The following is a 27,409-nucleotide window of genomic DNA, read 5'->3' as shown; positions in this document are numbered from 1 at the left end:
GTACAATCACTGTCCACGGCTGTCAAGAAGCGGCAACTTAGAAAGATGGCGTCGGTTCGAGATGGCATGGTAACCGCGCACGTGCCGTGGTCCATGACTTGCTCATGTATGCACGCAAATGCAAGTCACAAACTCACAAAGATCGTCTTTGCATTTGGAGAAAATATCTTCGACTCTCTTTGGAGGTTGGCGAGGTTTGCCTAATCTTTACTTGATTGCGATGCCGGTATGTCCTCTCAATAATTAGAACAAAGAGAGCTGATGATCGCTTCATTGCTGAGCAGAAGTAACAATCAACTCTCCTCATGTCCTCAGTGCCAAAGGCAGACGGCTGCAATTCCACAACGAGCATTTCACGATGATGGAAACAATAATCGTGTACTAGTACACACTTGGACCATTTGGTCATCCCTATTCTAGCCGCTAGTCCGTCCAGCAAGCAGATATTGACTATTACGATAAGTACAACTGCGTGAACGAGGGCTCACCAAGCAAATTCAATTCAAGACGTGACTCCAGTCAAGAATTAGGGTCTTTACTCGAGAACTTCACAAATACAGGTCAAGGCACCCCACAAAACTGATAGATGGCACGAACGAAAGACAAATAGGCTAGACAAAGTGTCCCAAGTGATTGAAAACAGCAGATCTACCAAATAAGACAGCTACATGTGCCTAAACAACGATTCCCATACAGTCCGAAGTAGTATCAGGCAGAATGAAAGCCTTGGAAGTGCACAAATACAGCCATGACCGCCACAAAAATTGGACGACCGCCACAAAAAAATTCTCATTGCTCTACCTCCTTGAAGGGTGAAAGTTACCAGTTATCCTATAGCGATGTCAGTTTATGCCTGTTGGAACCCCCCACAGCCCGCACGAAATACCTTTCAAATAATTCCAGGATGCAATTGCAGCTCCAGACAGGACGAAGAAGAACACCGTGAAAAATAACGGCAACGATGCCCAAACTCTCGGGAAACGGCTGAAGTCTTCCTGAAGATGTTAACATTGAATAGCCATCGATTACCAGCGTGGTTTGGTGACTTTAGAACTGTTTTGAGACTTAGAACGAAGCGATATCTCAAATTTGATGGAATTGTTACCTGTCAAATGCGTGGGCGAGCAGGCCAGCTGACTGGTTATGCATGAACATGCATGAGCATGCATTGATTTTTCAGGGTTCACGTGCAGAAAACTAAGTTGCCGCGATCCAAGTGCAGCTAACAGCCGTGACATGTCACTACGTTTCAAGTTCGGAAATATCTGAAGCGCCTGAAATGTGGAAAGTCTCCCGGCTCAGATGGGATCCCGAATGAAGTGCTGCAGTCTCTTGCACCATCAATAGCCTATCCTCTCGCCATTATTTTTTTTAAATATGTCATTTCGAACTGGTACATTCCCACAGGATTGGAAATCCGCCATCGTGACACCGCTTTACAAGAATAAAGGCTCCCGTGCTTGCCCGGCAAACTACCGCCCCATCTCTCTGCTGCGCACAGTTTCCAAACTTTGTGAGCGTATTGTATTCGATTCCCTCTACCTGCACATCGCTCCGGCTCTCTCACCAGCTCAGTCGGGATTCTGCCGTGGTGACTCAACTCAATACCAGGTGACTCGACTTGTCCAAGACATAGCGACAAAGAGGAACTGTGGGGAGCACGTGGGAATGGTGTTTTTCGACTTGGCTAAGGCATTCGACACCGTTTGGCATCGTGGCTTACTTGCCAAGTTGGAGGTCACCTTCCGGGTGGAGGATGCTGCCTTGCGTTGGATATCCTCGTATCTGTCTGCTCGTTCTCAGGCTGTTCGCTTGTCCTATTTCTTGTCTGATCCCCTCCCTGTAACGTCTGGAGTGCCCCAAGGTTCCATTCTGGGTCCTTTGTTATTCTTGCTTTACGTTAATGACCTACCTTCAGTTGTCCCCGATGTTAGTTTGTATGCGGATGACACTGGCCTTATCTGTTCTGATTCCTCCCCTGCACAATTACTCTTTACCATGCAGCATCGCATCAACAGCACTGTCATGTGGATGCAAACGTGGAAACTCCAGCCCAATATAGACAAGACAGAAGCCATGTATATTTCTTCATCCCCTCCTGATCAACCATTATACTTCCCTGACTCGACTATGCCTATCCGTGTTGTTACTCAGCACAAACATCTAGGTGTGATGTTTGACTGCAAACTCTCTTGGGCTGCACATGTCAACTGTGTATGCAAGCGAACCAGTTCAGCATAAGGGGTACTACAACCACATTGCACTCATTTGCCCATCCAGCGTAAACTATTATTTTATCAGTGCTATATTCTCCCTATATTCGACTATTGCGATACCGCTTGGTGTGGCCTTTCTGACACAACTCTGAACCAATTAGAAGTCCACCATAGATTTACACTTAAAATTCTTTACAACAAGGATCGATGTTTTCCTTCGGATGCCCTTTATCGACTTGCACACACTTCTCCTCTCTCCGTTCGTCATAAGCACCATCTCTGTACACTGGTTCATAAAATATTTCTTCATAAAACCCCTTCACACATGATGAAGTACAATTGGTTTTCGACAAACTCAACCCGTAACGCGCTCATCCTGCCTCTTGTTAATGGCACAAGGATTCAGAGAATCCTTCAGTAGTCTAGACATTTGTCTTCACCATGCGGTCTGGCCTTTCGGTGTTCTTTTGCAATGAATAATAACAGGGTAGTCTGTGTAGTTTTCCTGTGGATTCCCGGTGGATTTTAGAATTGAGATGTGCTAGACGCATCAGAATTCAGAGATTGTGTAGGTACTGGAACGAATCGAGCAAAAACGGATGGGCTCGTGCGAGAAATTGAGAGTTTGAATGCATGCTTTCAGAGCGTGATGAAGGCAAGTAACTTAGTTACGTAATCATGGTAATGAAGGCGCCTAGGCAGCGCGCCACGCGTACGCATGCACCCATAATCACAGTTGCATACTCTTGCCGTTATGGACTCTTGGTAGTAGTACTAGTAGTCTACAGTCAGTACAGACTAGAATTAGCGCCTTGTGGTGACAAGGTGACTCATTTTCGGATTTTCTTCAATCTCTCCCGGCCCTGCCTTTGGCCCTTTGGCGTTTGTAAAAATAATGTAGTTCAATTAGTCATGTACATGATCACTGTAGAAACAGTTTTTTTCTCTTTCAGATACTGATAGTAAAAGCAAGTATTCATTTTACCCATAGTATTAGCGACCTAGATAAGTTTACTGCTGCTCCATTTCGATAGCACGGATACAACGTCAGTCGTGTTGAGTGCTGTGAAGAAAGCGGTCATGTGGTGCCGCAATCCAGTGTTTCTACCTAGCGACGAGGTTGGCGATGAACGCGATCAGCTACAAGATGTTGAACAGCGCAAAGCTGAATGTGCCGCTAACTCTTCAAAGCAAGAGTCGGACGAACAGGACGAAGTGGCCGCATCGGGTGGGACTGAGCCCCAAGCTGAAAGGCGACCGAGTCAGGACAGTACGAATGTGGTGAAACCCCAGTTTGCATTGGCCAACAAGGATACAAAGAACCTCTGGGCGAAAAAGAAGTCCGAGGCTATAAAAGTGTACTTTACTGAAGATCATCCGAAACGTGATCGAGTGCTACCCATTGCCAGCGAATGGAGCCAACATTGTAGTATTTCATTCGTTGAAGTGACAGATCGAAGCGACTCGGAAGTGCGAGTGTCTTTCAAGGAAAAGGAGGGCTCGTACTCCCGTGTGGGGACGGATGCACTGAGGGTAAGTCATGCCACAGTTCCCGTGTGCAATAATGATACGTGATCATGTATGCATACATACAAGCAGGTACAGTCACAGTGTTACCAAGTGCCCTCTACCCCCATCCGTATTGCCCAGTGCCATTTTGCGGAATTTTTCAGCGTTTTCCGTACTCGTTTTTTCAGGTCAATATTCTCACTGATTATTAGTGTAATTTGGAAAAAAAACAATACACACAGACTTGCACATGCATGTCCATTGTCACACCGGCTGCACTTGCTGAATTTCCTGTAATTTCTCACCTGTATACTTCCTCCGCTAAGCAAAACTTCGTTGCATTTTTACACTTCAGTCCAAACTCCAAAGCATTCTATGACTACCAAAACACTTCGCCGAGTGGAAAACAAAAACGCTTTTTCCGGCATAATTCGATTGAAATCCGTACTGCGGACAAAACATCTTTTTTCCGTAAAAATACGGACAAATACGGGCAGTGGTAACACTGCAGTCATGTAGAGTTGTGCCCAATGAGGGACGCTATCACCCTCAGATGTCTTCTTTGCTTGTGCTCTTTGAACTCTTCATCAGGCGCGTGCACCGGGTCAAAAAAAGGTGGTTTCCAAAAAGTTCCGACCCCCATTTTGCAATAAGCCACTGACTGGATAAGGGAAGGACTTGGTGGGTGTCCAGTGTTGATTGGCGATCGCCACCTTTGTTTTATAAAGGGGCAGTGCGTGGACAGAGTTTCCACCGACAATTCTCGTCATCATAGAGTGTGCCAACGTCGGAAAAGTCATAATCTTCACCAAAAGTCAATCTTTTTGCAGCGGGCTCGTCATCAGTTTCGTCCTCTATTGTGAAACTTGGCTCGTCACAGTCTTGAACTTCAACTTGGCTGCTGCCTTCAGCAGTGCCGGTGGCGGAAGAATCCGACTCTCCGTCAGAAATTTCACGCTGTTTTTTTCCCAGAGAGCCGACAAAGTCTTCTGCTGAAAACTCATTGCCTTTGTCCTCAAAACCACAAACCTGAACAGTAATTTTACTAACAACACAAACAGCCGCTCGTACTCCAGTCCAAGACCAAAGCACCCACTTCAAGACCAAGATGAAAACACTGGTTTCCACTTTGGACATACATACATGTACAGGCGCGTGCTCGGCGATGGGCACGGGGGGGGCACGTGCACCCCCCAAACATTTTCAATCTGGGTAATTGCAATTGTAATGTATGCAAATATGCTCTAAAATTCAAGAAAGGTTGCAAACAAATTGCAGAAAATTGCCGAGGGGGGGGGGGGCTCCCCTCGGCTCCCGTGCACCCCCCTAGTTGGGGGGCCGAGCACGCCCCTGATGTACATGTATGCGACATGCCTACTGTCCACGCTTTGTCTTTGATGTCCTTGCACAAGCACAGTACACTGACAGTCTGTACAGCGTAGTCGAGTCCAGCAAAAAATACTGTATTTTCATCGCGCGTGAGTGGACATGTCACTAGCGCCGGTACCGTAGACTAGTGGCTGTGCCTGAACGCAACGTTACGTATAGCTCAGTTAGCTACGTACTGTCATGGACATGGAAATCCGGTCGATTGACCGGGGCCGGCGCCCTCAGCGCGTACAGAACGCTGCGTGAAGGGCACATGTTGATTCGATGCGACTATCACGCTGCAGCGCATAAATTGCATGTGTGTACCGCTTATCCACGGCTGCATGGCCAGCACCCTGGGGCCGCTAGACGTGCGACCGGATTTCCATGTCCACAACAGTAGGTCGAGCGCCAGTCACGTAGATGCATGCATTACGCACACTGTGACACTCTCTCTGTCTCTCTCTCTCTCTCTCTCTCTCTCTCTCTCTCTCTCTCTCTCTCTCTCTCTCTCTCGTTCACCTTCCCCGGCATGCGCGTTTTCAGATTCCTAAAGATGAGTGCACGATGAACCTTGCTGTGATTGACAAGTCAACTGTACTCCACGAATTTGGTCACGTGCTTGGTCTACTGCACGAACACCAGTCACCCATCAAGGGCATTGTGCTCTGGAACGTGCCCAAGGTGATGGCAGAGTTCACGGGGTCACCAAACTACTGGGATGAGGAGCAGATCCAGAGACAAATCCTGGAACCGTTCAAGGCGGATGATGTTACAGGCTCTACATACGACATGCAGTCCATCATGCACTATAGGTAAGTGTCTCCATGTAACTCAATGCTTTACTTTTTATATTTCAGGTGTAATCCTGATAATTCGAATCTCCAAATGCCAGGAAAAATCTTCTGATTATCCGGACATTCTAATTATCCAAACATGAACCCACAACACAATATGTATGTCAAAATGCTCCCATGTTCACGTAGAGTTGCGCTATGGACCTTAGATACAGATTTCACGGATACTGAACTGACCAGCACAGCCTGCTCATGCAAACTGAACTGATCATTACAGTGTATAGTGAACTTCGAATTACACTTTGCTTACTTCGAATTATCAGCACAAATCCCACACATTTTCTATGAAAGTGAAATCCGTGGAACTTCGAATTAACCGGACATGTCCGGTTCGAGGTTCGAATTATCAGAAAACTTTATGTGGGAATCGAATTGACAGAAATCAATCCTGGAAACACTTCTAATTAAGCGGTATGTTCGAATTAAGCCATATTCGAATTATCAGGATTCCACCTGTAAATAAAAAAATGAAGTGCTGCACTGTGTATTTCAGTATAAAAAATAAAATAAAGAATGGACTTGGATGGAGAGCCAAGGATAAATTTATATTAAATATAAAATGGACCAAGTAACTACGAGTTACGCTATAATTATAATGTCCACTAACACCACCAGGTACGAAACAATCAGCTCACGACACTGACCGACGGTACTGACGTCCTACAACTAACTAGCCGTTTAGTAACTGGTGGTGTTAGTGGACATTATAGCGTAACTTTTACATGTAGTTCCTTGGTCCATTTTTTATTTAATATATATTAATTTTTTTTATCCTTGGCTCTCCATCCGAGTCCATTCTTTATTTATTTTTTTATTTTATTTTTCTTTCTGAAATACACAGTCCAGCGGGGAACGGAATGGGAAGACTGAACCAATGGGGAGACATGACTATAGAGCGGGAAACCGGCGCAGCGTGTTGGTGAATTGGGCCTACCTCCTCCGACCATGGGTGGTGATTTGGGCCTACCTCCCCCGACCATGGGTCTCGGGATCAGCGGCAGGACCAAGCACCATATAGGCTGGATTAAGTTCATGCTTCGAGGTGAAATCATACTAAATATATTGGTACTGAATCTTCGAACAACTAGCTGTTTCAATCGTGTTCTTTATTATCAGCAGGGCTCTTAGTGTCTGGTTGAACAGAGTGCGGTGAAGTCAAGTATTAGTAAGTGAAAGCATTTGCCAATCGGCTAAAGGCATCGTAGTGGGAGTTCAGTGCTAAAACCAAGTTCTTGACTCGATGCAAGGATGAACATATTATTATATTTATAACATATTAGTAAAACAGAGAGGTTTCAGGCTGTCCAAGAGTTTAAAAAAACACTTTTTCAGTTCTCTTATTGTTTGTTTAACTTATTAGTAGTTTGATTTCTTGACTTCTGTCCGTGTTCTGTACGTAAACTGTTGGTTGTCGTGCACAGATTTCCTAAAGGGTTGATATTGAGCATTGATGGGAGGCCGACACAGGATTCTGATTTTCCCGTGATATCAGAGCTTTCACCGACGGACAAACTCGTTGTGAGGAAACTCTACGGTCCTCCTGGCACAAAGCCAGCACCACCAAAGGAAGAACCGCAGACTCTGCCTGAAGATGCTGACAAGTCAAAGAGTAAGATTACCCTCCCTTTTAATAAAACATTCATCTCCATTCCTGAGACAACTGCTGGCGACTGCTGGCACTAAGAATAACCCAGTTAACCCAGAGCTCAGATTGATTGGCTGAACTGATCCCTATGCGGTCAAGTCAACAACAAGGCATGTCTATATCGGCACAAAGCATCCAAGGCAGCGTCTTTTAACTGCGAGACGGGGGCTTTCCACAAAGGCAGATGACTTTGAGGCAAACCAGACAGAATTCTGGCACTCTCTGTTTTGCAGTTTATAGCACTACAGGATGGTCAGGTTCAGCCATTGAGCAGCAGCAGCAGCAGCACTGCTATTTTTTGAAACTTTGACAATAGGCACTGTCTTCAAAATCCCTTGCTTAGCATGAATGAGATCTTACGCACTAGCTGCGCATCGCTCAATGCTGGTTTAGTGCGCTGAGCTGTGAATCATTGATATTTGCAGTAGAAGCACTTTCCGTTGCAATGGCCGTAAATCGTCCCAAGAAGTTTTTGTTTCGCTGGCCTATGAACTGAACATCTTACAAAGGCATTGATGGGGGAAGTGTCCCTATTATATACAATTTTGTAATGTGTTTGTGAATTTGCTCCTACGTGCCTGATATTCATGAGTCTATGATGTCACACAGTCCCTGTGCACATGGTAGAACAAAACAGCTGGCTGCATCACCGCGGCTTGATAGAGTATATCAGCTGCTTGCTCAATTCCGTACGTACGATATCAACATGCTGATTGACTGCATCGAACCAGGACTGGAGCTTTGCGAGTGATTCGCACCAGTCTCGGAGAGATGCCATAAGGCCCAACTTCCTATTATTTTGCACTTTGCTGTTTCCTCTAGATCACATCAGCCCTGGAGAGGAAATGAAATTCACGTTCACAAGTGATCCAAAAGAAAAAAGAAAGTACACAATCGAGGTATGTGTGTGATAGATGTGTGTTTTCATGGGGGGGGGGGGGGGAGGGGGAGAGAGAGAGAGAGAGGTAGGGAGGAAGGGAGGGAGAGAAAGAGAGAGAGATGTGCTTCTAGACGTTCTGGGTACTTCCTCCGCGTCATTAAAATTGTCCCTACCCAGAGCGATTTTTCGAATTTAATTTGTCCACTCGAAGGGCAAAGAAATCAGCTAGAAATTGAGGCAGAGCATTGTCGACGGACCAAGCTTTAGTTTGTGACCTCCCGCTTCGCTGCACTTGCAGCTAAGGTTGACGTCTTCATCAGAGTTTGAGGCAGACCCTTCAGCACGGGCGTTCAAATTCAGGTCTAGAAACTTCGTTTTCATGCGATCCATGCCTCCAGGTGGCAGGCGATTAGGGCAAAGTAGCAATTTTTCAAGTACACTGCAACGACCTTCCAGCGAGATAGGGTAAGCAGTTTCGCAACTTCTGTCCTTGGCAAACGCTTTACTGATGTTGTTGGTGTTTTCAGACCTACTACATTCCCAGCAACATGCGCCACACGTAGCGCATTTTAGGAATTTGAGAACACTTTGTCCTTGCCATCGTCAACTTCAGAATTTAGAATTCAGGAGAGATACCAGGATTATTATACCCAAGCTTGCAGTCTTGATATATGCACACGGGAAAAATGTGGGACGGCACTAAAACCAGAAAAAAACGATACGCGCTCTGGGGCGGAATAGTGAGGAGAGCAATGGATTTGTTTGGTGCAGAAGAGAGCTCCGACAAAGTCTGAGACCACCACGGCTTCAGTAAAACGTAGACATTGCGCAGGAAGGGTCGCATTAATGTTCGAACACAGAAAACAGCGATTCTGACTGTCTGACTAAGACGAGAAACTCACAAACATTGCGATGTGCGAAGCGACAATTTTAATGACGCGGAGGTAGTACAAGTTAATTCCGATAAAAGAGTCCCGTCAGCTTTGAAAACTAGGTTATGGGTGGATAAAACCATGGTTATATGGAGAAGTTCAGCCCGACCTGCACCTACAGTCACTCCTGCCCGGACAGTTTAACAACCTCATTGAATGACGGGATGCAGCATGCATTTGGGACTGCGGAAATGTACGCTGCCAAGGCGGAATATCGTCATGAATGCGCATGTGGGATATGTACGCTGCCAAGGCGGAAAGTTGTGGTGCGTTCACGTGTCAAACAGGCTGGCCCGGCCAGGAGGTTTCTCGACTGCCTTCACTCAGGGTCCCAGTCAGTTTCTTGGATGTATGTAAACACACTAGGAATGCCCGCGACCCCAGATGGAGGCGGAATAGCTCGCTTTCCGGGTCTCATGCGGGTGAGAAATGAGCATTGCATGTGCAACCGTTGGGGGGGGGGGGGGGGGGGGGGCGTTAAAGGTGTGTTCTGGACGATTTTCCGGTGTTTGTTGTTTTAACTGCTTAGACGACTGGCGATGAAGCTGACCTGGCACTCACCCTGTATGGTCCTGACATTGAAACACGTTTCATCGCTGCAGCCACTGATGGTGGTGAGGATGGTAACCCGCGTGTTGTGCACCCTCTTCTCCCCGCCAAGACCTACTATATTGTGATCAGGGCCTTTGCCAAAGGCGGAGCGTTTGCGCTGAGGATATCGACGGTTTTTCTAAATATCAAAGATTGTACGAACTTAGACGTTGCGACTTCGGCGGCTATCAACATGAAGTCAGTCAAGTCAGTCAAGTGTCAAGTTCGGCAAGAAGCGTGTGTTTCTAGTTGGAACAATCAACTTCATCAAATATTGTATTATTTATTTTATGGCTCAAATCTGAGTCAAAGGTTATTCTAGTACTTGAAATAGGTATATTCAAAAAGATTTTTCCAGATCTTTTGTTGACAGTAGACCAAGAGTGCTGTCCAGCGCTGTGGAGATTTTCCTAGTACACCGTTGGTCGTGTAGTTGCAGCATAGCTGAGGTGACCGACTGGGTTTACTGTGTTTGCCTTGACGAATGAGTCTTGCCGCCAGTATGCAGCCTTGCATGTGTCATAGACGAGAATGTGTATGTGGGTAGGTAGACGACTGATCACTGCTGCCAAGGCCAAGGTCAAGGGTTGTCGTCCCCGTGCTACACATGTTACATGTTGGCTCTCTGTTTGTCTTCACCTGGACGCATGTACAGTTATTAAACCTGTCAAGGCGACCACTCGGATAAGGCGACCACCTGTCCCAGGAGATCACTGCAGCCAGGACCAAGGGATGCTATTTCCAGTCAAATGCCACTGGGATAAAGAGACCACCTTGCTACAGAGACCCCACTTTGAAAGTCCCTTGAGCAGTCGACTAGACAAGTTTCACTGTATCATCATCTTCAGCCAATGTTTGGTTTCCTTCTATGTAGATACATGCAGATTAAGCCAGACATCTCACTTACAATAATGTTCCAAGTGCCAGTTGAGTTCTAATACGTTCACCATGCATGCATACCATGACATGAAAATATAAATGTGTCTCCGTGCTCGCCATGTTATTTTATATAGAAAGAAAGCAAACACAGCAATCATGGCAAAGCGGAAAATAGATTTTTTTTACAGAAAGTGATCACAGTACAAGTATACCTGTTGTATAGGGCATGCACAAGGCGTTAGGGCATCGAAGTGGGCTAGCCAAAATCCGCACACACTAAGTAGTTTATTGCTCATTATGTAGCATATACTGTAACACGTGTAGTTTTCCTCACTGTTTATTTCTATTGCATGATTTGCATCAGGAGATCCCCTCGACAGGCCATCGCCTCTGGGAGATCCTTTAAATAAAAATACTTCTTTGAAGTAATTATAAATAAAATAGTTAGTTGATGATAATGTAACTATGGATGTAGCATTCGTAGGCCTTGACGGATTATGCTAGCATAATTTTTCGCATAATTCCTTCCAGAATCGAATAATCGCATAATTCGAGGCAAATTGCATACGAATCGCATAAAATTGTAATAATCCGCCTGTTCGCATCAAATTCCATACAGTTGAACATGTTCTACAAGTACAAGTACAAGTAGATGCACTAGGATAGTAGGAAGTAGGTTTACGACTCCCTTGGCCTTGATGATATGTCCAGTCCACTACAATCAGTGATGGTCGTAGCCAGGTCGGACGATGCATTGACCCCGTTGAACTTTTGCTACTAGTACTACAGTACAACCTACTCTACAAAAAAATTCCCTTGTTATTTTGCACAGAACCATTTTGCATTAGCAGCGTATGTGAGCATAATGCGGCATAATATGGTAACTTTTACCATAAAAACAGCATAATTCTGTAATAGGTCGCCGAGTGGTATCAGGAGGCACACACAAGAAGACTGGTTAATATTATGTTCTTCGGCTCAATCTGCCTGAAGTTATGTATACAACTGCTCCGGCTCAATCTGCCTGGAGGGACTCTGAAAGGAATACAACTGCTCCGGCTCAATCTGCCAGGAGGGACTCTGTTCTGTTCTGTTATGTTCTGCTCTGCTCTGAAGAAATGAGTAAAGCATGGCAGCTTTTATAGGGCGAAAAGGAAGGAGATCATCATAGCGTCTGCATGAGCCATGAGTCATGAAAAAGGGCAAAAGTCTGTTGTGTCAGTCCAAACAGAACTTGGGAAGGCATAGCAACAGTATCTAAATGTATAAGGATGAAAGAAGCAAACGGAACTTTGGAGGAGAACAGAGGCCAGGGAGGGCATTAGCAAATGGATGCAAACAGGATCTAGAAAGGGTCATGACTGTCCGCATGACCTCAGTCAGGGTCAGGGAGGTACAGTACAACATGTGGGTGTTAGTTCTACATGTACATACAGGTGCGATGATCTAAACTAGCAAAGATATGTAGTATGCAATCCAGCAAGCGCAAGAGAAGCACAAGTGGTGAGAAGTGATATAATTAGCTTTGCAGGCTTGTCAGCAAAGGAGTGACAAGAGTCATGCAGTGCGTGTACGTGTACATGTGACATGATTAGAGGTCAGTAGAATAATGTAGATGTAGTAGTCAGCTACATAACAGTTCAGTACTAGCAAGGCAGGGATACTACACCCTCCCTTCCTACAGATAATCACGCCCTCGTGATTTTTCAAAAGTATTAAGTTTTTATTAAAGCAGGAGTACGAATGATCATTATGGTGAGACAGCATGGCTTGGTAGACGGATAATAAAGTAGGGACCCTGTGTGTATAATGTGTGAAGGACCTGTCTCTCTGTGGAGCGGGAAAAATTTCGGACGGTAAAAAAAGGATGTGTAAAATCGCGTCACTGTGGACGGTAACAGTTCTTCATTCGCGTCTCTCTGGGACGGTACAACGGGAAAAGTAGACTCGCACATCATGTGGCGGTATATCATTGTTACATGGACTGGTTATTTGAGTGCGTGCTTGCAGGGTATACAGTATTTTGGGTCTGAAACTGATTGCTTGGTCGTTACGGGGTGGACATGATCGGGATGGGTAACGAAAAGGCTAGGACACTTTGTGGTCAGACCGGGGAGAAAGCGGTTGTAGGGGAGCTTCAGTGCGGCGAAATGTTGAGTGATCTAGAACTGTGTACTGCATGTATCTGCACGTACATGAAGGTATATTATGGAGAGTTGTGAGTCCTAGGCTGTTGATCGAATGGTGGGACGGTGACTGGGAGTGGGATTGTCTGTGGGATGGAGTGGCTGAAGGAACGTGGAGGGCCTTGTGTATCGCGTGTAGTGTAGCAAACACACTAAATGTGAGAGATGTTAGCAGGGGAACAACTTTGGCAGCAGAACGAGTTAGTGAGAGGAATATGGCAGCAAGGAGCATAAGAACAGAATGGACACTACTGCTGGATGGGGGAGCTTGCATGATACGCGGCGTAGCGGGCATGATAGGGGTAGCATGTGTACTAGTAACAGTTGCATTTGACCGGGTTGATGATTGAGTAGGGATACAGCAGGAATGGTGACATACCTGGGTTGAAGGGAAGATGTGCCGTGTATCGCGACGACGATAGCAATACGCAATGGCATGGCCAATCTGCTTGCAGTATCGACAATATGGGCGAAGACGAAAGGGCCGACGTCGCTTGGGTCGTACATATACCGGTAGTACTACAGGGACATGCCGGAGGGCATGAGAGCTCGCTGGAGAAGTATGGTGATGCACTTTGCCGGAACGCGGGCGTCGCAGCGTCGATCTGCTGTTCGGATGGACTGGCGAACCGAGATTCTGCATCGTTGTCAGATCGTCATGGGTTCAGAACCGCGGTGGGGGCCAATTAACGGTGCTTTCCGCTCATCGTTCGAGGCTGCCATCAATGTAATAGGTACTTATAACGAAACTGACGACAACGATTGACTAAGGACAACTTTAACCACGCCTGCCACCAGTGTAATAGGTAGGTTCGAATCTTACAAAGGAACGTCGTTAACTTTAACCACCGCTGCCACCAGTGTAATAGGTAGGTTCGAATCTTACCGCTGCCACCAGTGTAATACAGATACTAGGTGGGTTCGAATCTAGCAATTATAAAATTGAACCACCGCTGCCACCAGTGTAATAGGTCGCCGAGTGGTATCAGGAGGCACACACAAGAAGACTGGTTAATATTATGTTCTTCGGCTCAATCTGCCTGAAGTTATGTATACAACTGCTCCGGCTCAATCTGCCTGGAGGGACTCTGAAAGGAATACAACTGCTCCGGCTCAATCTGCCAGGAGGGACTCTGTTCTGTTCTGTTATGTTCTGCTCTGCTCTGAAGAAATGAGTAAAGCATGGCAGCTTTTATAGGGCGAAAAGGAAGGAGATCATCATAGCGTCTGCATGAGCCATGAGTCATGAAAAAGGGCAAAAGTCTGTTGTGTCAGTCCAAACAGAACTTGGGAAGGCATAGCAACAGTATCTAAATGTATAAGGATGAAAGAAGCAAACGGAACTTTGGAGGAGAACAGAGGCCAGGGAGGGCATTAGCAAATGGATGCAAACAGGATCTAGAAAGGGTCATGACTGTCCGCATGACCTCAGTCAGGGTCAGGGAGGTACAGTACAACATGTGGGTGTTAGTTCTACATGTACATACAGGTGCGATGATCTAAACTAGCAAAGATATGTAGTATGCAATCCAGCAAGCGCAAGAGAAGCACAAGTGGTGAGAAGTGATATAATTAGCTTTGCAGGCTTGTCAGCAAAGGAGTGACAAGAGTCATGCAGTGCGTGTACGTGTACATGTGACATGATTAGAGGTCAGCAGAATAATGTAGATGTAGTAGTCAGCTACATAACAGTTCAGTACTAGCAAGGCAGGGATACTACAATTCTGCAATTTTTTCAGCAATGCGAAAAGCATAATTTCACGAAAATATTAGCATAATCCGTCAACAAGATGGTCAAGGCCTAAGCATTCGACGCATCACCCAGTGCACACTAGTCACAGAGCAGCACGCATCACCGTTGTTACAATAGCTTCACGCCTAAATAGGCAATCATCATACAACTGATAATGGTTCAATAGTGCTCGCGTCCTTAAGGGGGCACATCACCCAAAAATTCGCTGAAAAATCGAATTTGTAAATTCATATTGAGTGCTACGTCAGTTGAAAGAGCATGAATAGCTGCAAATTCTCTGAAAACTGTGTCCCTATCTGACCAGCCGTTCAAGAGTTATGGCCGAAAATGTGCCCTTGCAAGGAAAGATTTTTTTGTCGCATGCTGTCATTTGTCCAAAAAAGTCCAAAAAATCACGTTAAAAAACCACGTATTGGGCTGCACGGCGGCGGGCGAAGCCCGCCGCCGTGCAGCAGGACTTTTGCCAGCACCCTCGTGACGTTCCAGATATGTGGCTTGATTATTGTAGTTGACGTTGATTTAGTGACTTTGGCAAGTTTGAGTCGTGTCAAGAAGTCAGGTAGGATTCAGTACTAGGCAGTAGTGAAACGTTAGTGGCAGTCTTTGCCGGTTTCTGAGGGCATCCTGGATTTGGTGTGCAGCGCTGTGGAAATGGCTTGCTGTGGAGGTCCCAGCACTGGATGTTGTATCAAAGGTACGACCTCGTAGCACGTGCCAAACCTAAAAAAATTCAAAAATTGACTTGGGTCTGTGGGAGTCCGTGAAAGAACGCCCACTCGTTCCGTTGTGACAGATTCCAGGGCCACGTTGAGGGGCCGTACCCCACCACCCATGGCTGCTTCTGGACTTGTTTTAGGTTTGGGTCCCGCGCACGGACAGAATGGGCACGAAAATGTGAAAAAAATGTAAATGCATTTGTTTGGCTCCTGGGTGGCTCGCACACCGTAGCACTATGCCGGAAATTTGAGTTTTTCCGGCCTGGAAAGCCTGTCAGTGAGGCGCAAGAACTTGTAAATCATGTCCTGAGGGCCAGCATAGTGGCAGGAGTGTGTGGTCAAAATTTCACTCAAATCCACTGAGAAACACCAAAGTTACGGTCAATTGAATGCCATATGAAATTTTTGGGTGATGTGCCCCCTTAAGGGGGCACATCACCCAAAAATTCGCTGAAAAATCGAATTTGTAAATTCATATTGAGTGCTACGTCAGTTGAAAGAGCATGAATAGCTGCAAATTCTCTGAAAACTGTGTCCCTATCTGACCAGCCGTTCAAGAGTTATGGCCGAAAATGTGCCCTTTTTTCCGCGAGTTTCCCCTGGGACAGAAAATGTCACTTCATAGCTGTGTGCCACAGTGTGGTGTAGACCAGGCTGAATAGTGCCTAGTCACTAGTGGCGGTCAGGATTCCAAGCTGTTGAATGGTGCGTTAGTTGCCATGGCTTTTGCTACTTTTCACCAGTTGTAGTCTTCGGGGTGCTAAGTCGAATGGTCTTGCGCTAAATCCATCAGCGTTCCCTTTTTTCCCTAAATCCCAGCGTGATTTAACCCTAGTATCTCTGAATTGTCGCTCTGTTGTCAACAAGTTGTCTGAGCTCTGCGTTATTGCCGAATGTGCTAAGCCTGACATAATCTGCCTAACAGAGACGTGGCTCTGTCCCTCGAACCCGCTCTCACTGTCAGGCTATATCTGCATCCGCAGAGATCGACCTCCGGAAGACAATCGGTAAGCACATTGTAGCCGTGGGTATGGGGGTGTTGCCGTACTTGTCCGTTCGGACTCCTTTCCTTACGTCTCCCCTCGTGCCGACCTTCAACGCCCTGGCTGCGAGTCTGTGTGGCTTGAACTTGGCTCCCCCTCTACTCAATCTCAGAATCACATCTTACTATGCTGCATGTATCGACCACCCTCACAGAGCACAATGCAATTGTCGTACTTTTGTGACATGTTTGTTGAGGCATTACAGTCAGTCTGTTTAGATTCTTATGATCTGTTAGTGACTGGCGATTTCAACGCCCACAACTCAAGCTGGTGTCCCACCGAGTCTACCTCGAAGGCTGGTGATCTCCTTAGCACAGTATTTGCTGCTCTTGGGCTCCACCAGATGGTTGACTTCCCCACTCATTCCTCGCCTAATGGCTCTGTTTCGTGTCTGGACTTGGTGATCACCAACCGACCACGCCTCATGCGCTCAATTGATCAAGCACCTCCCTTGGGTATGTCTGACCATATACAGATTGTTTGCACTTTATGTTACGCCCCTATTTCGAACTACTTCCCCAACTCTTCCACTGGTCCTCCCTCTTCACTGTATCGCTTCAAACAAGTACCTTCGCACCTTTGGCAATTAATCAACGCTGATTTAGCTGGCTACAACTGGTCCTCTCTGAACTCGTACACTGATGTTAATGACGCACTTCATCACTTTGATTGTGAGCTCCAGTCCGCCTTCCGTCGTCACCTCACCTCATTCGGAGCCACCCACACTGTGACATCTCCACGACCCCGCATGCAATCTCCACCATGGGTTACTGCTGGGCTCAGGTCTGCTGTAAAACGCAAGCGTGATCTATATAGTGTGTACAAAAAATATCCGACAGCAGTAAATCATGCAGCTTATAACCGACAAAGGAATGCTGTAAAGCACCTGTCTCGGCAAGCACATCGTCAATATATACGCTCCATCCAAGCATCACTAACGTCACCGAATCGACCTACACTCTTTCAGTTTGTGCGAGCACAGCGGCACACTTCCGGCCGTGTCATGCCCCAAACGATGATAGCATCCGACGGTACGGTCGCCACGTCCCCCAAGAGCATAGCTGATATTCTGAACACTCAGTTCACCTCATTTGGGCTGGCTGATGATCCTTCGTGGCGCATTCCCCCTTTGCCCCAGTCGCCTTTCATATCTGTTCCGTTCCGTACAATCACTGTCGACATGTCACTACGTTTCAAGTTCGGAAATATCCGAAGCGCCTGAAATGTGGAAAGTCTCCCGGCTCAGATGGGATCCCGAATGAAGTGCTGCAGTCTCTTGCACCATCAATAGCCTATCCTCTCGCCATTATTTTTTTAAATATGTCATTTCGAACTGGTACATTCCCACAGGATTGGAAATCCGCCATCGTGACACCGCTTTACAAGAATAAAGGCTCCCGTGCTTGCCCGGCAAACTACCGCCCCATCTCTCTGCTGCGCACAGTTTCCAAACTTTGTGAGCGTATTGTATTCGATTCCCTCTACCTGCACATCGCTCCGGCTCTCTCACCAGCTCAGTCGGGATTCTGCCGTGGTGACTCAACTCAATACCAGGTGACTCGACTTGTCCAAGACATAGCGACAAAGAGGAACTGTGGGGAGCACGTGGGAATGGTGTTTTTCGACTTGGCTAAGGCATTCGACACCGTTTGGCATCGTGGCTTACTTGCCAAGTTGGAGGTCACCTTCCGGGTGGAGGATGCTGCCTTGCGTTGGATATCCTCGTATCTGTCTGCTCGTTCTCAGGCTGTTCGCTTGTCCTATTTCTTGTCTGATCCCCTCCCTGTAACGTCTGGAGTGCCCCAAGGTTCCATTCTGGGTCCTTTGTTATTCTTGCTTTACGTTAATGACCTACCTTCAGTTGTCCCCGATGTTAGTTTGTATGCGGATGACACTGGCCTTATCTGTTCTGATTCCTCCCCTGCACAATTACTCTTTACCATGCAGCATCGCATCAACAGCACTGTCATGTGGATGCAAACGTGGAAACTCCAGCCCAATATAGACAAGACAGAAGCCATGTATATTTCTTCATCCCCTCCTGATCAACCATTATACTTCCCTGACTCGACTATGCCTATCCGTGTTGTTACTCAGCACAAACATCTAGGTGTGATGTTTGACTGCAAACTCTCTTGGGCTGCACATGTCAACTGTGTATGCAAGCGAACCAGTTCAGCATAAGGGGTACTACAACCACATTGCACTCATTTGCCCATCCAGCGTAAACTATTATTTTATCAGTGCTATATTCTCCCTATATTCGACTATTGCGATACCGCTTGGTGTGGCCTTTCTGACACAACTCTGAACCAATTAGAAGTCCACCATAGATTTACACTTAAAATTCTTTACAACAAGGATCGATGTTTTCCTTCGGATGCCCTTTATCGACTTGCACACACTTCTCCTCTCTCCGTTCGTCATAAGCACCATCTCTGTACACTGGTTCATAAAATATTTCTTCATAAAACCCCTTCACACATGATGAAGTACAATTGGTTTTCGACAAACTCAACCCGTAACGCGCTCATCCTGCCTCTTGTTAATGGCACAAGGATTCAGAGAATCCTTCAGTAGTCTAGACATTTGTCTTCACCATGCGGTCTGGCCTTTCGGTGTTCTTTTGCAATGAATAATAACAGGGTAGTCTGTGTAGTTTTCCTGTGGATTCCCGGTGGATTTTAGAATTGAGATGTGCTAGACGCATCAGAATTCAGAGATTGTGTAGGTACTGGAACGAATCGAGCAAAAACGGATGGGCTCGTGCGAGAAATTGAGAGTTTGAATGCATGCTTTCAGAGCGTGATGAAGGCAAGTAACTTAGTTACGTAATCATGGTAATGAAGGCGCCTAGGCAGCGCGCCACGCGTACGCATGCACCCATAATCACAGTTGCATACTCTTGCCGTTATGGACTCTTGGTAGTAGTACTAGTAGTCTACAGTCAGTACAGACTAGAATTAGCGCCTTGTGGTGACAAGGTGACTCATTTTCGGATTTTCTTCAATCTCTCCCGGCCCTGCCTTTGGCCCTTTGGCGTTTGTAAAAATAATGTAGTTCAATTAGTCATGTACATGATCACTGTAGAAACAGTTTTTTTCTCTTTCAGATACTGATAGTAAAAGCAAGTAATCATTTTTACTAGATAAGTTTACTGCTGCTCCATTTCGATAGCACGGATACAACGTCAGTCGTGTTGAGTGCTGTGAAGAAAGCGGTCATGTGGTGCCGCAATCAAGTGTTTCTACCTGGCGACGAGGTTGGCGATGAACGCGCCTGCGATCAGCTACAAGATGTTGAACAGCGCAAAGCTGAATGTGCCGCTAACTCTTCAAAGCAAGAGTCGGACGAACAGGACGAAGTGGCCGCATCGGGTGGGACTGAGCCCCAAGCTGAAAGGCGACCGAGTCAGGACAGTACAAATGTGGTGAAACCCCAGTTTGCATTGACCAACAAGGATAGAAAGAAGCTCTGGGAGAAAAAGAAGTCCGAGGCTATAAAAGTGTACTTTACTGAAGATCATCCGAAACGTGATCAAGTGCTACCCATTGCCAGCGAATGGAGCCAACATTGTAGTATTTCATTCGTTGAAGTGACAGATCGAAGCGACTCGGAAGTGCGAGTGTCTTTCAAGGAAAAGGAGGGCTCGTACTCCCATGTGGGGACGGATGCACTGCCGGTAAGTCATGCCACAGTTCCCGTGTGCAATAATGATACGTGATCATGTATGCATACATACAAGTAGGTACAGTCATGTAGAGTTGTGCCCAATGAGGGACGCTATCACCCTCAGATGTCTTCTTTGCTTGTGCTCTTTGAACTCTTCATCAGGCGCGTGCACCGAGTCAAAAAAAGGTGGTTTCCAAAAGGTTCCGACCCCCATTTTGCAATAAGCTACTGACTGGATAAGGGAAGGACTTGGTGGGTGTCCAGTGTTGATTGGCGATCGCCACCTTTGTTTTATAAAGGGGCAGTGCGTGGACAGAGTTTCCACCGACAATTCTCGTCATCATAGAGTGTGCCAACGTCGGAAAAGTCATAATCTTCACCAAAAGTCAATCTTTTTGCAGCGGGCTCGTCATCAGTTTCGTCCTCTATTGTGAAACTTGGCTCGTCACAGTCTTGAACTTCAACTTGGCTGCTGCCTTCAGCAGTGCCGGTGGCGGAAGAATCCGACTCTCCGTCAGAAATTTCACGCTGTTTTTTTTCCCCAGAGAGCGGACAAAGTCTTCTGCTGAAAACTCATTGCCTTTGTCCTCAAAACCACAAACCTGAACAGTAATTTTACTAACAACACAAACAGCCGCTCGTACTCCAGTCCAAGACCAAAGCACCCACTTCAAGACCAAGATGAAAACACTGGTTTCCACTTTGGACATACATACATGTACAGGCGCGTGCTCGGCGATGGGCACGGGGGGGCACGTGCACCCCCCAAACATTTTCAATCTGGGTAATTGCAATTGTAATGTATGCAAATATGCTCTAAAATTCAAGAAAGGTTGCAAACAAATTGCAGAAAATTGCCGAGGGGGGGGGGGGGCTCCCCTCGGCTCCCGTGCACCCCCCTAGTTGGGGGGCCGAGCACGCCCCTGATGTACATGTATGCGACATGCCTACTGTCCACGCTTTGTCTTTGATGTCCTTGCACAAGCACAGTACACTGACAGTCTGTACAGCGTAGTCGAGTCCAGCAAAAAATACTGTATTTTCATCGCGCGTGAGTGGACATGTCACTAGCGCCGGTACCGTAGACTAGTGGCTGTGCCTGAACGCAACGTTACGTATAGCTCAGTTAGCTACGTACTGTCATGGACATGGAAATCCGGTCGATTGACCGGGGCCGGCGCCCTCAGCGCGTACAGAACGCTGCGTGAAGGGCACATGTTGATTCGATGCGACTATCACGCTGCAGCGCATAAATTGCATGTGTGTACCGCTTATCCACGGCTGCATGGCCAGCACCCTGGGGCCGCTAGACGTGCGACCGGATTTCCATGTCCACAACAGTAGGTCGAGCGCCAGTCACGTAGATGCATGCATTACGCACACTGTGACACTCTCTCTGTCTCTCTCTCTCTCTCTCTCTCTCTCTCTCTCTCTCTCTCTCTCTCTCTCTCTCTCTCTCTCGTTCACCTTCCCCGGCATGCGCGTTTTCAGATTCCTAAAGATGAGTGCACGATGAACCTTGCTGTGATTGACAAGTCAACTGTACTCCACGAATTTGGTCACGTGCTTGGTCTACTGCACGAACACCAGTCACCCATCAAGGGCATTGTGCTCTGGAACGTGCCCAAGGTGATGGCAGAGTTCACGGGGTCACCAAACTACTGGGATGAGGAGCAGATCCAGAGACAAATCCTGGAACCGTTCAAGGCGGATGATGTTACAGGCTCTACATACGACATGCAGTCCATCATGCACTATAGGTAAGTGTCTCCATGTAACTCAATGCTTTACTTTTTATATTTCAGGTGTAATCCTGATAATTCGAATCTCCAAATGCCAGGAAAAATCTTCTGATTATCCGGACATTCTAATTATCCAAACATGAACCCACAACACAATATGTATGTCAAAATGCTCCCATGTTCACGTAGAGTTGCGCTATGGACCTTAGATACAGATTTCACGGATACTGAACTGACCAGCACAGCCTGCTCATGCAAACTGAACTGATCATTACAGTGTATAGTGAACTTCGAATTACACTTTGCTTACTTCGAATTATCAGCACAAATCCCACACATTTTCTATGAAAGTGAAATCCGTGGAACTTCGAATTAACCGGACATGTCCGGTTCGAGGTTCGAATTATCAGAAAACTTTATGTGGGAATCGAATTGACAGAAATCAATCCTGGAAACACTTCTAATTAAGCGGTATGTTCGAATTAAGCCATATTCGAATTATCAGGATTCCACCTGTAAATAAAAAAATGAAGTGCTGCACTGTGTATTTCAGTATAAAAAATAAAATAAAGAATGGACTTGGATGGAGAGCCAAGGATAAATTTATATTAAATATAAAATGGACCAAGTAACTACGAGTTACGCTATAATTATAATGTCCACTAACACCACCAGGTACGAAACAATCAGCTCACGACACTGACCGACGGTACTGACGTCCTACAACTAACTAGCCGTTTAGTAACTGGTGGTGTTAGTGGACATTATAGCGTAACTTTTACATGTAGTTCCTTGGTCCATTTTATATTTAATATATATTTATCCTTGGCTCTCCATCCGAGTCCATTCTTTATTTATTTATTTTTTTATTTTTCTTTCTGAAATACACAGTCCAGCGGGGAACGGAATGGGAAGACTGAACCAATGGGGAGACATGACTATAGAGCGGGAAACCGGCGCAGCGTGTTGGTGAATTGGGCCTACCTCCTCCGACCATGGGTGGTGATTTGGGCCTACCTCCCCCGACCATGGGTCTCGGGATCAGCGGCAGGACCAAGCACCATATAGGCTGGATTAAGTTCATGCTTCGAGGTGAAATCATACTAAATATATTGGTACTGAATCTTCGAACAACTAGCTGTTTCAATCGTGTTCTTTATTATCAGCAGGGCTCTTAGTGTCTGGTTGAACAGATTGCGGTGAAGTCAAGTATTAGTAAGTGAAAGCATTTGCCAATCGGCTAAAGGCATCGTAGTGGGAGTCCAGTGCTAAAACCAAGTTCTTGACTCGATGCAAGGATGAACATATTATTATATTTATAACATATTAGTAAAACAGAGAGGTTTCAGGCTGTCCAAGAGTTTAAAAAAACACTTTTTCAGTTCTCTTATTGTTTGTTTAACTTATTAGTAGTTTGATTTCTTGACTTCTGTCCGTGTTCTGTACGTAAACTGTTGGTTGTCGTGCACAGCTTTGCTAAAGGGTTGATATTGAGCATTGATGGGAGGCCGACACTGGATTCTGATTTTCCCGTGATATCAGAGCTTTCACCGACGGACAAACTCGTTGTTGGGAAACTCTACGGTCCTCCTGGCACAAAGCCAGCACCACCAAAGGAAGAACCGCAGACTCTGCCTGAAGATGCTGACAAGTCAAAGAGTAAGATTACCCTCCCCTTTAATAAAACATTCATCTCCATTCCTGAGACAACTGCTGGCGACTGCTGGCACTAAGAATAACCCAGTTAACCCAGAGCTCAGATTGATTGGCTGAACTGATCCCTATGCGGTCAAGTCAACAACAAGGCATGTCTATATCGGCACAAAGCATCCAAGGCAGCGTCTTTTAACTGCGAGACGGGGGCTTTCCACAAAGGCAGATGACTTTGAGGCAAACCAGACAGAATTCTGGCACTCTCTGTTTTGCAGTTTATAGCACTACAGGATGGTCAGGTTCAGCCATTGAGCAGCAGCAGCAGCACTGCTATTTTTTGAAACTTTGACAATAGGCACTGTCTTCAAAATCCCTTGCTTAGCATGAATGAGATCTTACGCACTAGCTGCGCATCGCTCAATGCTGGTTTAGTGCGCTGAGCTGTGAATCATTGATATTTGCAGTAGAAGCACTTTCCGTTGCAATGGCCGTAAATCGTCCCAAGAAGTTTTTGTTTCGCTGGCCTATGAACTGAACATCTTACAAAGGCATTGATGGGGGAAGTGTCCCTATATATACAATTTTGTAATGTGTTTGTGAATTTGCTCCTACGTGCCTGATATTCATGAGTCTATGATGTCACACAGTCCCTGTGCACATGGTAGAACAAAACAGCTGGCTGCATCACCGCGGCTTGATAGAGTATATCAGCTGCTTGCTCAATTCCGTACGTACGATATCAACATGCTGATTGACTGCATCGAACCAGGACTGGAGCTTTGCGAGTGATTCGCACCAGTCTCGGAGAGATGCCATAAGGCCCAACTTCCTATTATTTTGCACTTTGCTGTTTCCTCTAGATCACATCAGCCCTGGAGAGGAAATGAAATTCACGTTCACAAGTGATCCAAAAGAAAAAAGAAAGTACACAATCGAGGTATGTGTGTGATAGATGTGTGTTTTCATGGGGGGGGGGGGGGAGGGGAGAGAGAGAGAGAGAGAGAGAGAGAGAGAGAGAGAGAGAGAGAGAGGTAGGGAGGAAGGGAGGGAGAGAAAGAGAGAGAGATGTGCTTCTAGACGTTCTGGGTACTTCCTCCGCGTCATTAAAATTGTCCCTACCCAGAGCGATTTTTCGAATTTAATTTGTCCACTCGAAGGGCAAAGAAATCAGCTAGAAATTGAGGCAGAGCATTGTCGACGGACCAAGCTTTAGTTTGTGACCTCCCGCTTCGCTGCACTTGCAGCTAAGGTTGACGTCTTCATCAGAGTTTGAGGCAGACCCTTCAGCACGGGCGTTCAAATTCAGGTCTAGAAACTTCGTTTTCATGCGATCCATGCCTCCAGGTGGCAGGCGATTAGGGCAAAGTAGCAATTTTTCAAGTACACTGCAACGACCTTCCAGCGAGATAGGGTAAGCAGTTTCGCAACTTCTGTCCTTGGCAAACGCTTTACTGATGTTGTTGGTGTTTTCAGACCTACTACATTCCCAGCAACATGCGCCACACGTAGCGCATTTTAGGAATTTGAGAACACTTTGTCCTTGCCATCGTCAACTTCAGAATTTAGAATTCAGGAGAGATACCAGGATTATTATACCCAAGCTTGCAGTCTTGATATATGCACACGGGAAAAATGTGGGACGGCACTAAAACCAGAAAAAAACGATACGCGCTCTGGGGCGGAATAGTGAGGAGAGCAATGGATTTGTTTGGTGCAGAAGAGAGCTCCGACAAAGTCTGAGACCACCACGGCTTCAGTAAAACGTAGACATTGCGCAGGAAGGGTCGCATTAATGTTCGAACACAGAAAACAGCGATTCTGACTGTCTGACTAAGACGAGAAACTCACAAAAATTGCGATGTGCGAAGCGACAATTTTAATGACGCGGAGGAAGTACAAGTTAATTCCGATAAAAGAGTCCCGTCAGCTTTGAAAACTAGGTTATGGGTGGATAAAACCATGGTTATATGGAGAAGTTCAGCCCGACCTGCACCTACAGTCACTCCTGCCCGGGCAGTTTAACAACCTCATTGAATGACGGGATGCAGCATGCATTTGGGACTGCGGAAATGTACGCTGCCAAGGCGGAATATCGTCATGAATGCGCATGTGGGATATGTACGCTGCCAAGGCGGAAAGTTGTGGTGCGTTCACGTGTCAAACAGGCTGGCCCGGCCAGGAGGTTTCTCGACTGCCTTCACTCAGGGTCCCAGTCAGCTTCTTGGATGTATGTTAACACACTAGGAATGCCCGCGACCCCAGATGGAGGCGGAATAGCTCGCTTTCCGGGTCTCATGCGGGTGAGAAATGAGCATTGCATGTGCAACCGTTGGGGGGGGGGGGGGGGCGTTAAATGTGTGTTCTGGACGATTTTCCGGTGTTTGTTGTTTTAACTGCTTAGACGACTGGCGATGAACCTGACCTGGCACTCACCCTGTCTGGTCCTGACATTGAAACACGTTTCATCGCTGCAGCCACTGATGGTGGTGAGGATGGTAACCCGCGTGTTGTGGACCATCTTCAACCCGCCAAGACCTACTATATTGTGATCAGGGCCTTTGCCAAAGGCGGAGCGTTTGCGCTGAGGATATCGCCGGTTTGTCTAAATATCAAAGATTGTACGAACTTAGAAGTTGCGACTTCGGCGGTTATCGTCATGAAGTCAGTCAAGTCAGTCAAGTGTCAAGTTCGGCAAGAAGCGTGTGTTTCTAGTTGGAACAATCAACTTCATCAAATATTGTATTATTTATTTTATGGCTCAAATCTGAGTCAAAGGTTATTCTAGTACTTGAAATAGGTATATTCAAAAAGATTTTTCCAGATCTTTTGTTGACAGTAGACCAAGAGTGCTGTCCAGCGCTGTGGAGATTTTCCTAGTACACCGTTGGTCGTGTAGTTGCAGCATAGCTGAGGTGACCGACTGGGTTTACTGTGTTTGCCTTGACGAATGAGTCTTGCCGCCAGTATGCAGCCTTGCATGTGTCATAGACGAGAATGTGTATGTGGGTAGGTAGACGACTGATCACTGCTGCCAAGGCCAAGGTCAAGGGTTGTCGTCCCCGTGCTACACATGTTACATGTTGGCTCTCTGTTTGTCTTCACCTGGACGCATGTACAGTTATTAAACCTGTCAAGGCGACCACTCGGATAAGGCGACCACCTGTCCCAGGAGATCACTGCAGCCAGGACCAAGGGATGCTATTTCCAGTCAAATGCCACTGGGATAAAGAGACCACCTTGCTACAGAGACCCCACTTTGAAAGTCCCTTGAGCAGTCGACTAGACAAGTTTCACTGTATCATCATCTTCAGCCAATGTTTGGTTTCCTTCTATGTAGATACATGCAGATTAAGCCAGACATCTCACTTACAATAATGTTCCAAGTGCCAGTTGAGTTCTAATACGTTCACCATGCATGCATACCATGACATGAAAATATAAATGTGTCTCCGTGCTCGCCATGTTATTTTATATAGAAAGAAAGCAAACACAGCAATCATGGCAAAGCGGAAAATAGATTTTTTTTACAGAAAGTGATCACAGTACAAGTATACCTGTTGTATAGGGCATGCACAAGGCGTTAGGGCATCGAAGTGGGCTAGCCAAAATCCGCACACACTAAGTAGTTTATTGCTCATTATGTAGCATATACTGTAACACGTGTAGTTTTCCTCACTGTTTATTTCTATTGCATGATTTGCATCAGGAGATCCCCTCGACAGGCCATCGCCTCTGGGAGATCCTTTAAATAAAAATACTTCTTTGAA

General features: G+C 46.3%; 2 protein-coding genes across 2 annotated transcripts; both read left to right on the top strand.

The window, feature by feature from the left end:
* Positions 1-321: 321 nt before the first annotated feature.
* On the top strand, positions 322-10,501 carry LOC135809822 (uncharacterized). Its single transcript, XM_065323252.1, has 5 exons — positions 322-3,749; positions 5,640-5,908; positions 7,372-7,559; positions 8,418-8,494; positions 9,937-10,501. Exons 1-5 carry the CDS (start codon positions 3,297-3,299, stop codon positions 10,318-10,320), a joined length of 1,371 nt encoding a protein of 456 aa, XP_065179324.1. The 5' UTR covers positions 322-3,296; the 3' UTR covers positions 10,321-10,501.
* A 5,697-nt stretch (positions 10,502-16,198) lies between these two features.
* LOC135809821 (uncharacterized) lies at positions 16,199-26,608 on the top strand. Its single transcript, XM_065323251.1, has 5 exons — positions 16,199-20,257; positions 21,739-22,007; positions 23,461-23,648; positions 24,503-24,579; positions 26,044-26,608. Exons 1-5 carry the CDS (start codon positions 19,799-19,801, stop codon positions 26,425-26,427), a joined length of 1,377 nt encoding a protein of 458 aa, XP_065179323.1. The 5' UTR covers positions 16,199-19,798; the 3' UTR covers positions 26,428-26,608.
* The last annotated feature ends 801 nt before the right edge of the window (positions 26,609-27,409 follow it).

The sequence above is a fragment of the Sycon ciliatum genome, chromosome 2, assembly GCF_964019385.1.
Source record: "Sycon ciliatum chromosome 2, ocSycCili1.1, whole genome shotgun sequence".
NCBI lineage: Eukaryota > Metazoa > Porifera > Calcarea > Leucosolenida > Sycettidae > Sycon > Sycon ciliatum.
Note: the sequence above shows the minus strand (reverse complement) of the source record. Positions and strands in the feature narration are given on the sequence as shown.

Excerpts from the sequence above, each read along its gene's own strand:
- LOC135809822 (XM_065323252.1), top strand. The coding sequence starts at position 3,297 with ATGTGGTGCCGCAATCCAGTGTTTCTACCTAGCGACGAGGTTGGCGAT. Across the intron at positions 3,750-5,639 it reads TGGGGACGGATGCACTGAGG|ATTCCTAAAGATGAGTGCAC; the intron begins GTAAGTCATGCC and ends GCGCGTTTTCAG. Across the intron at positions 5,909-7,371 it reads CAGTCCATCATGCACTATAG|ATTTCCTAAAGGGTTGATAT; the intron begins GTAAGTGTCTCC and ends TGTCGTGCACAG.
- LOC135809821 (XM_065323251.1), top strand. The coding sequence starts at position 19,799 with ATGTGGTGCCGCAATCAAGTGTTTCTACCTGGCGACGAGGTTGGCGAT. Across the intron at positions 22,008-23,460 it reads CAGTCCATCATGCACTATAG|CTTTGCTAAAGGGTTGATAT; the intron begins GTAAGTGTCTCC and ends TGTCGTGCACAG. Across the intron at positions 23,649-24,502 it reads AGATGCTGACAAGTCAAAGA|ATCACATCAGCCCTGGAGAG; the intron begins GTAAGATTACCC and ends TGTTTCCTCTAG.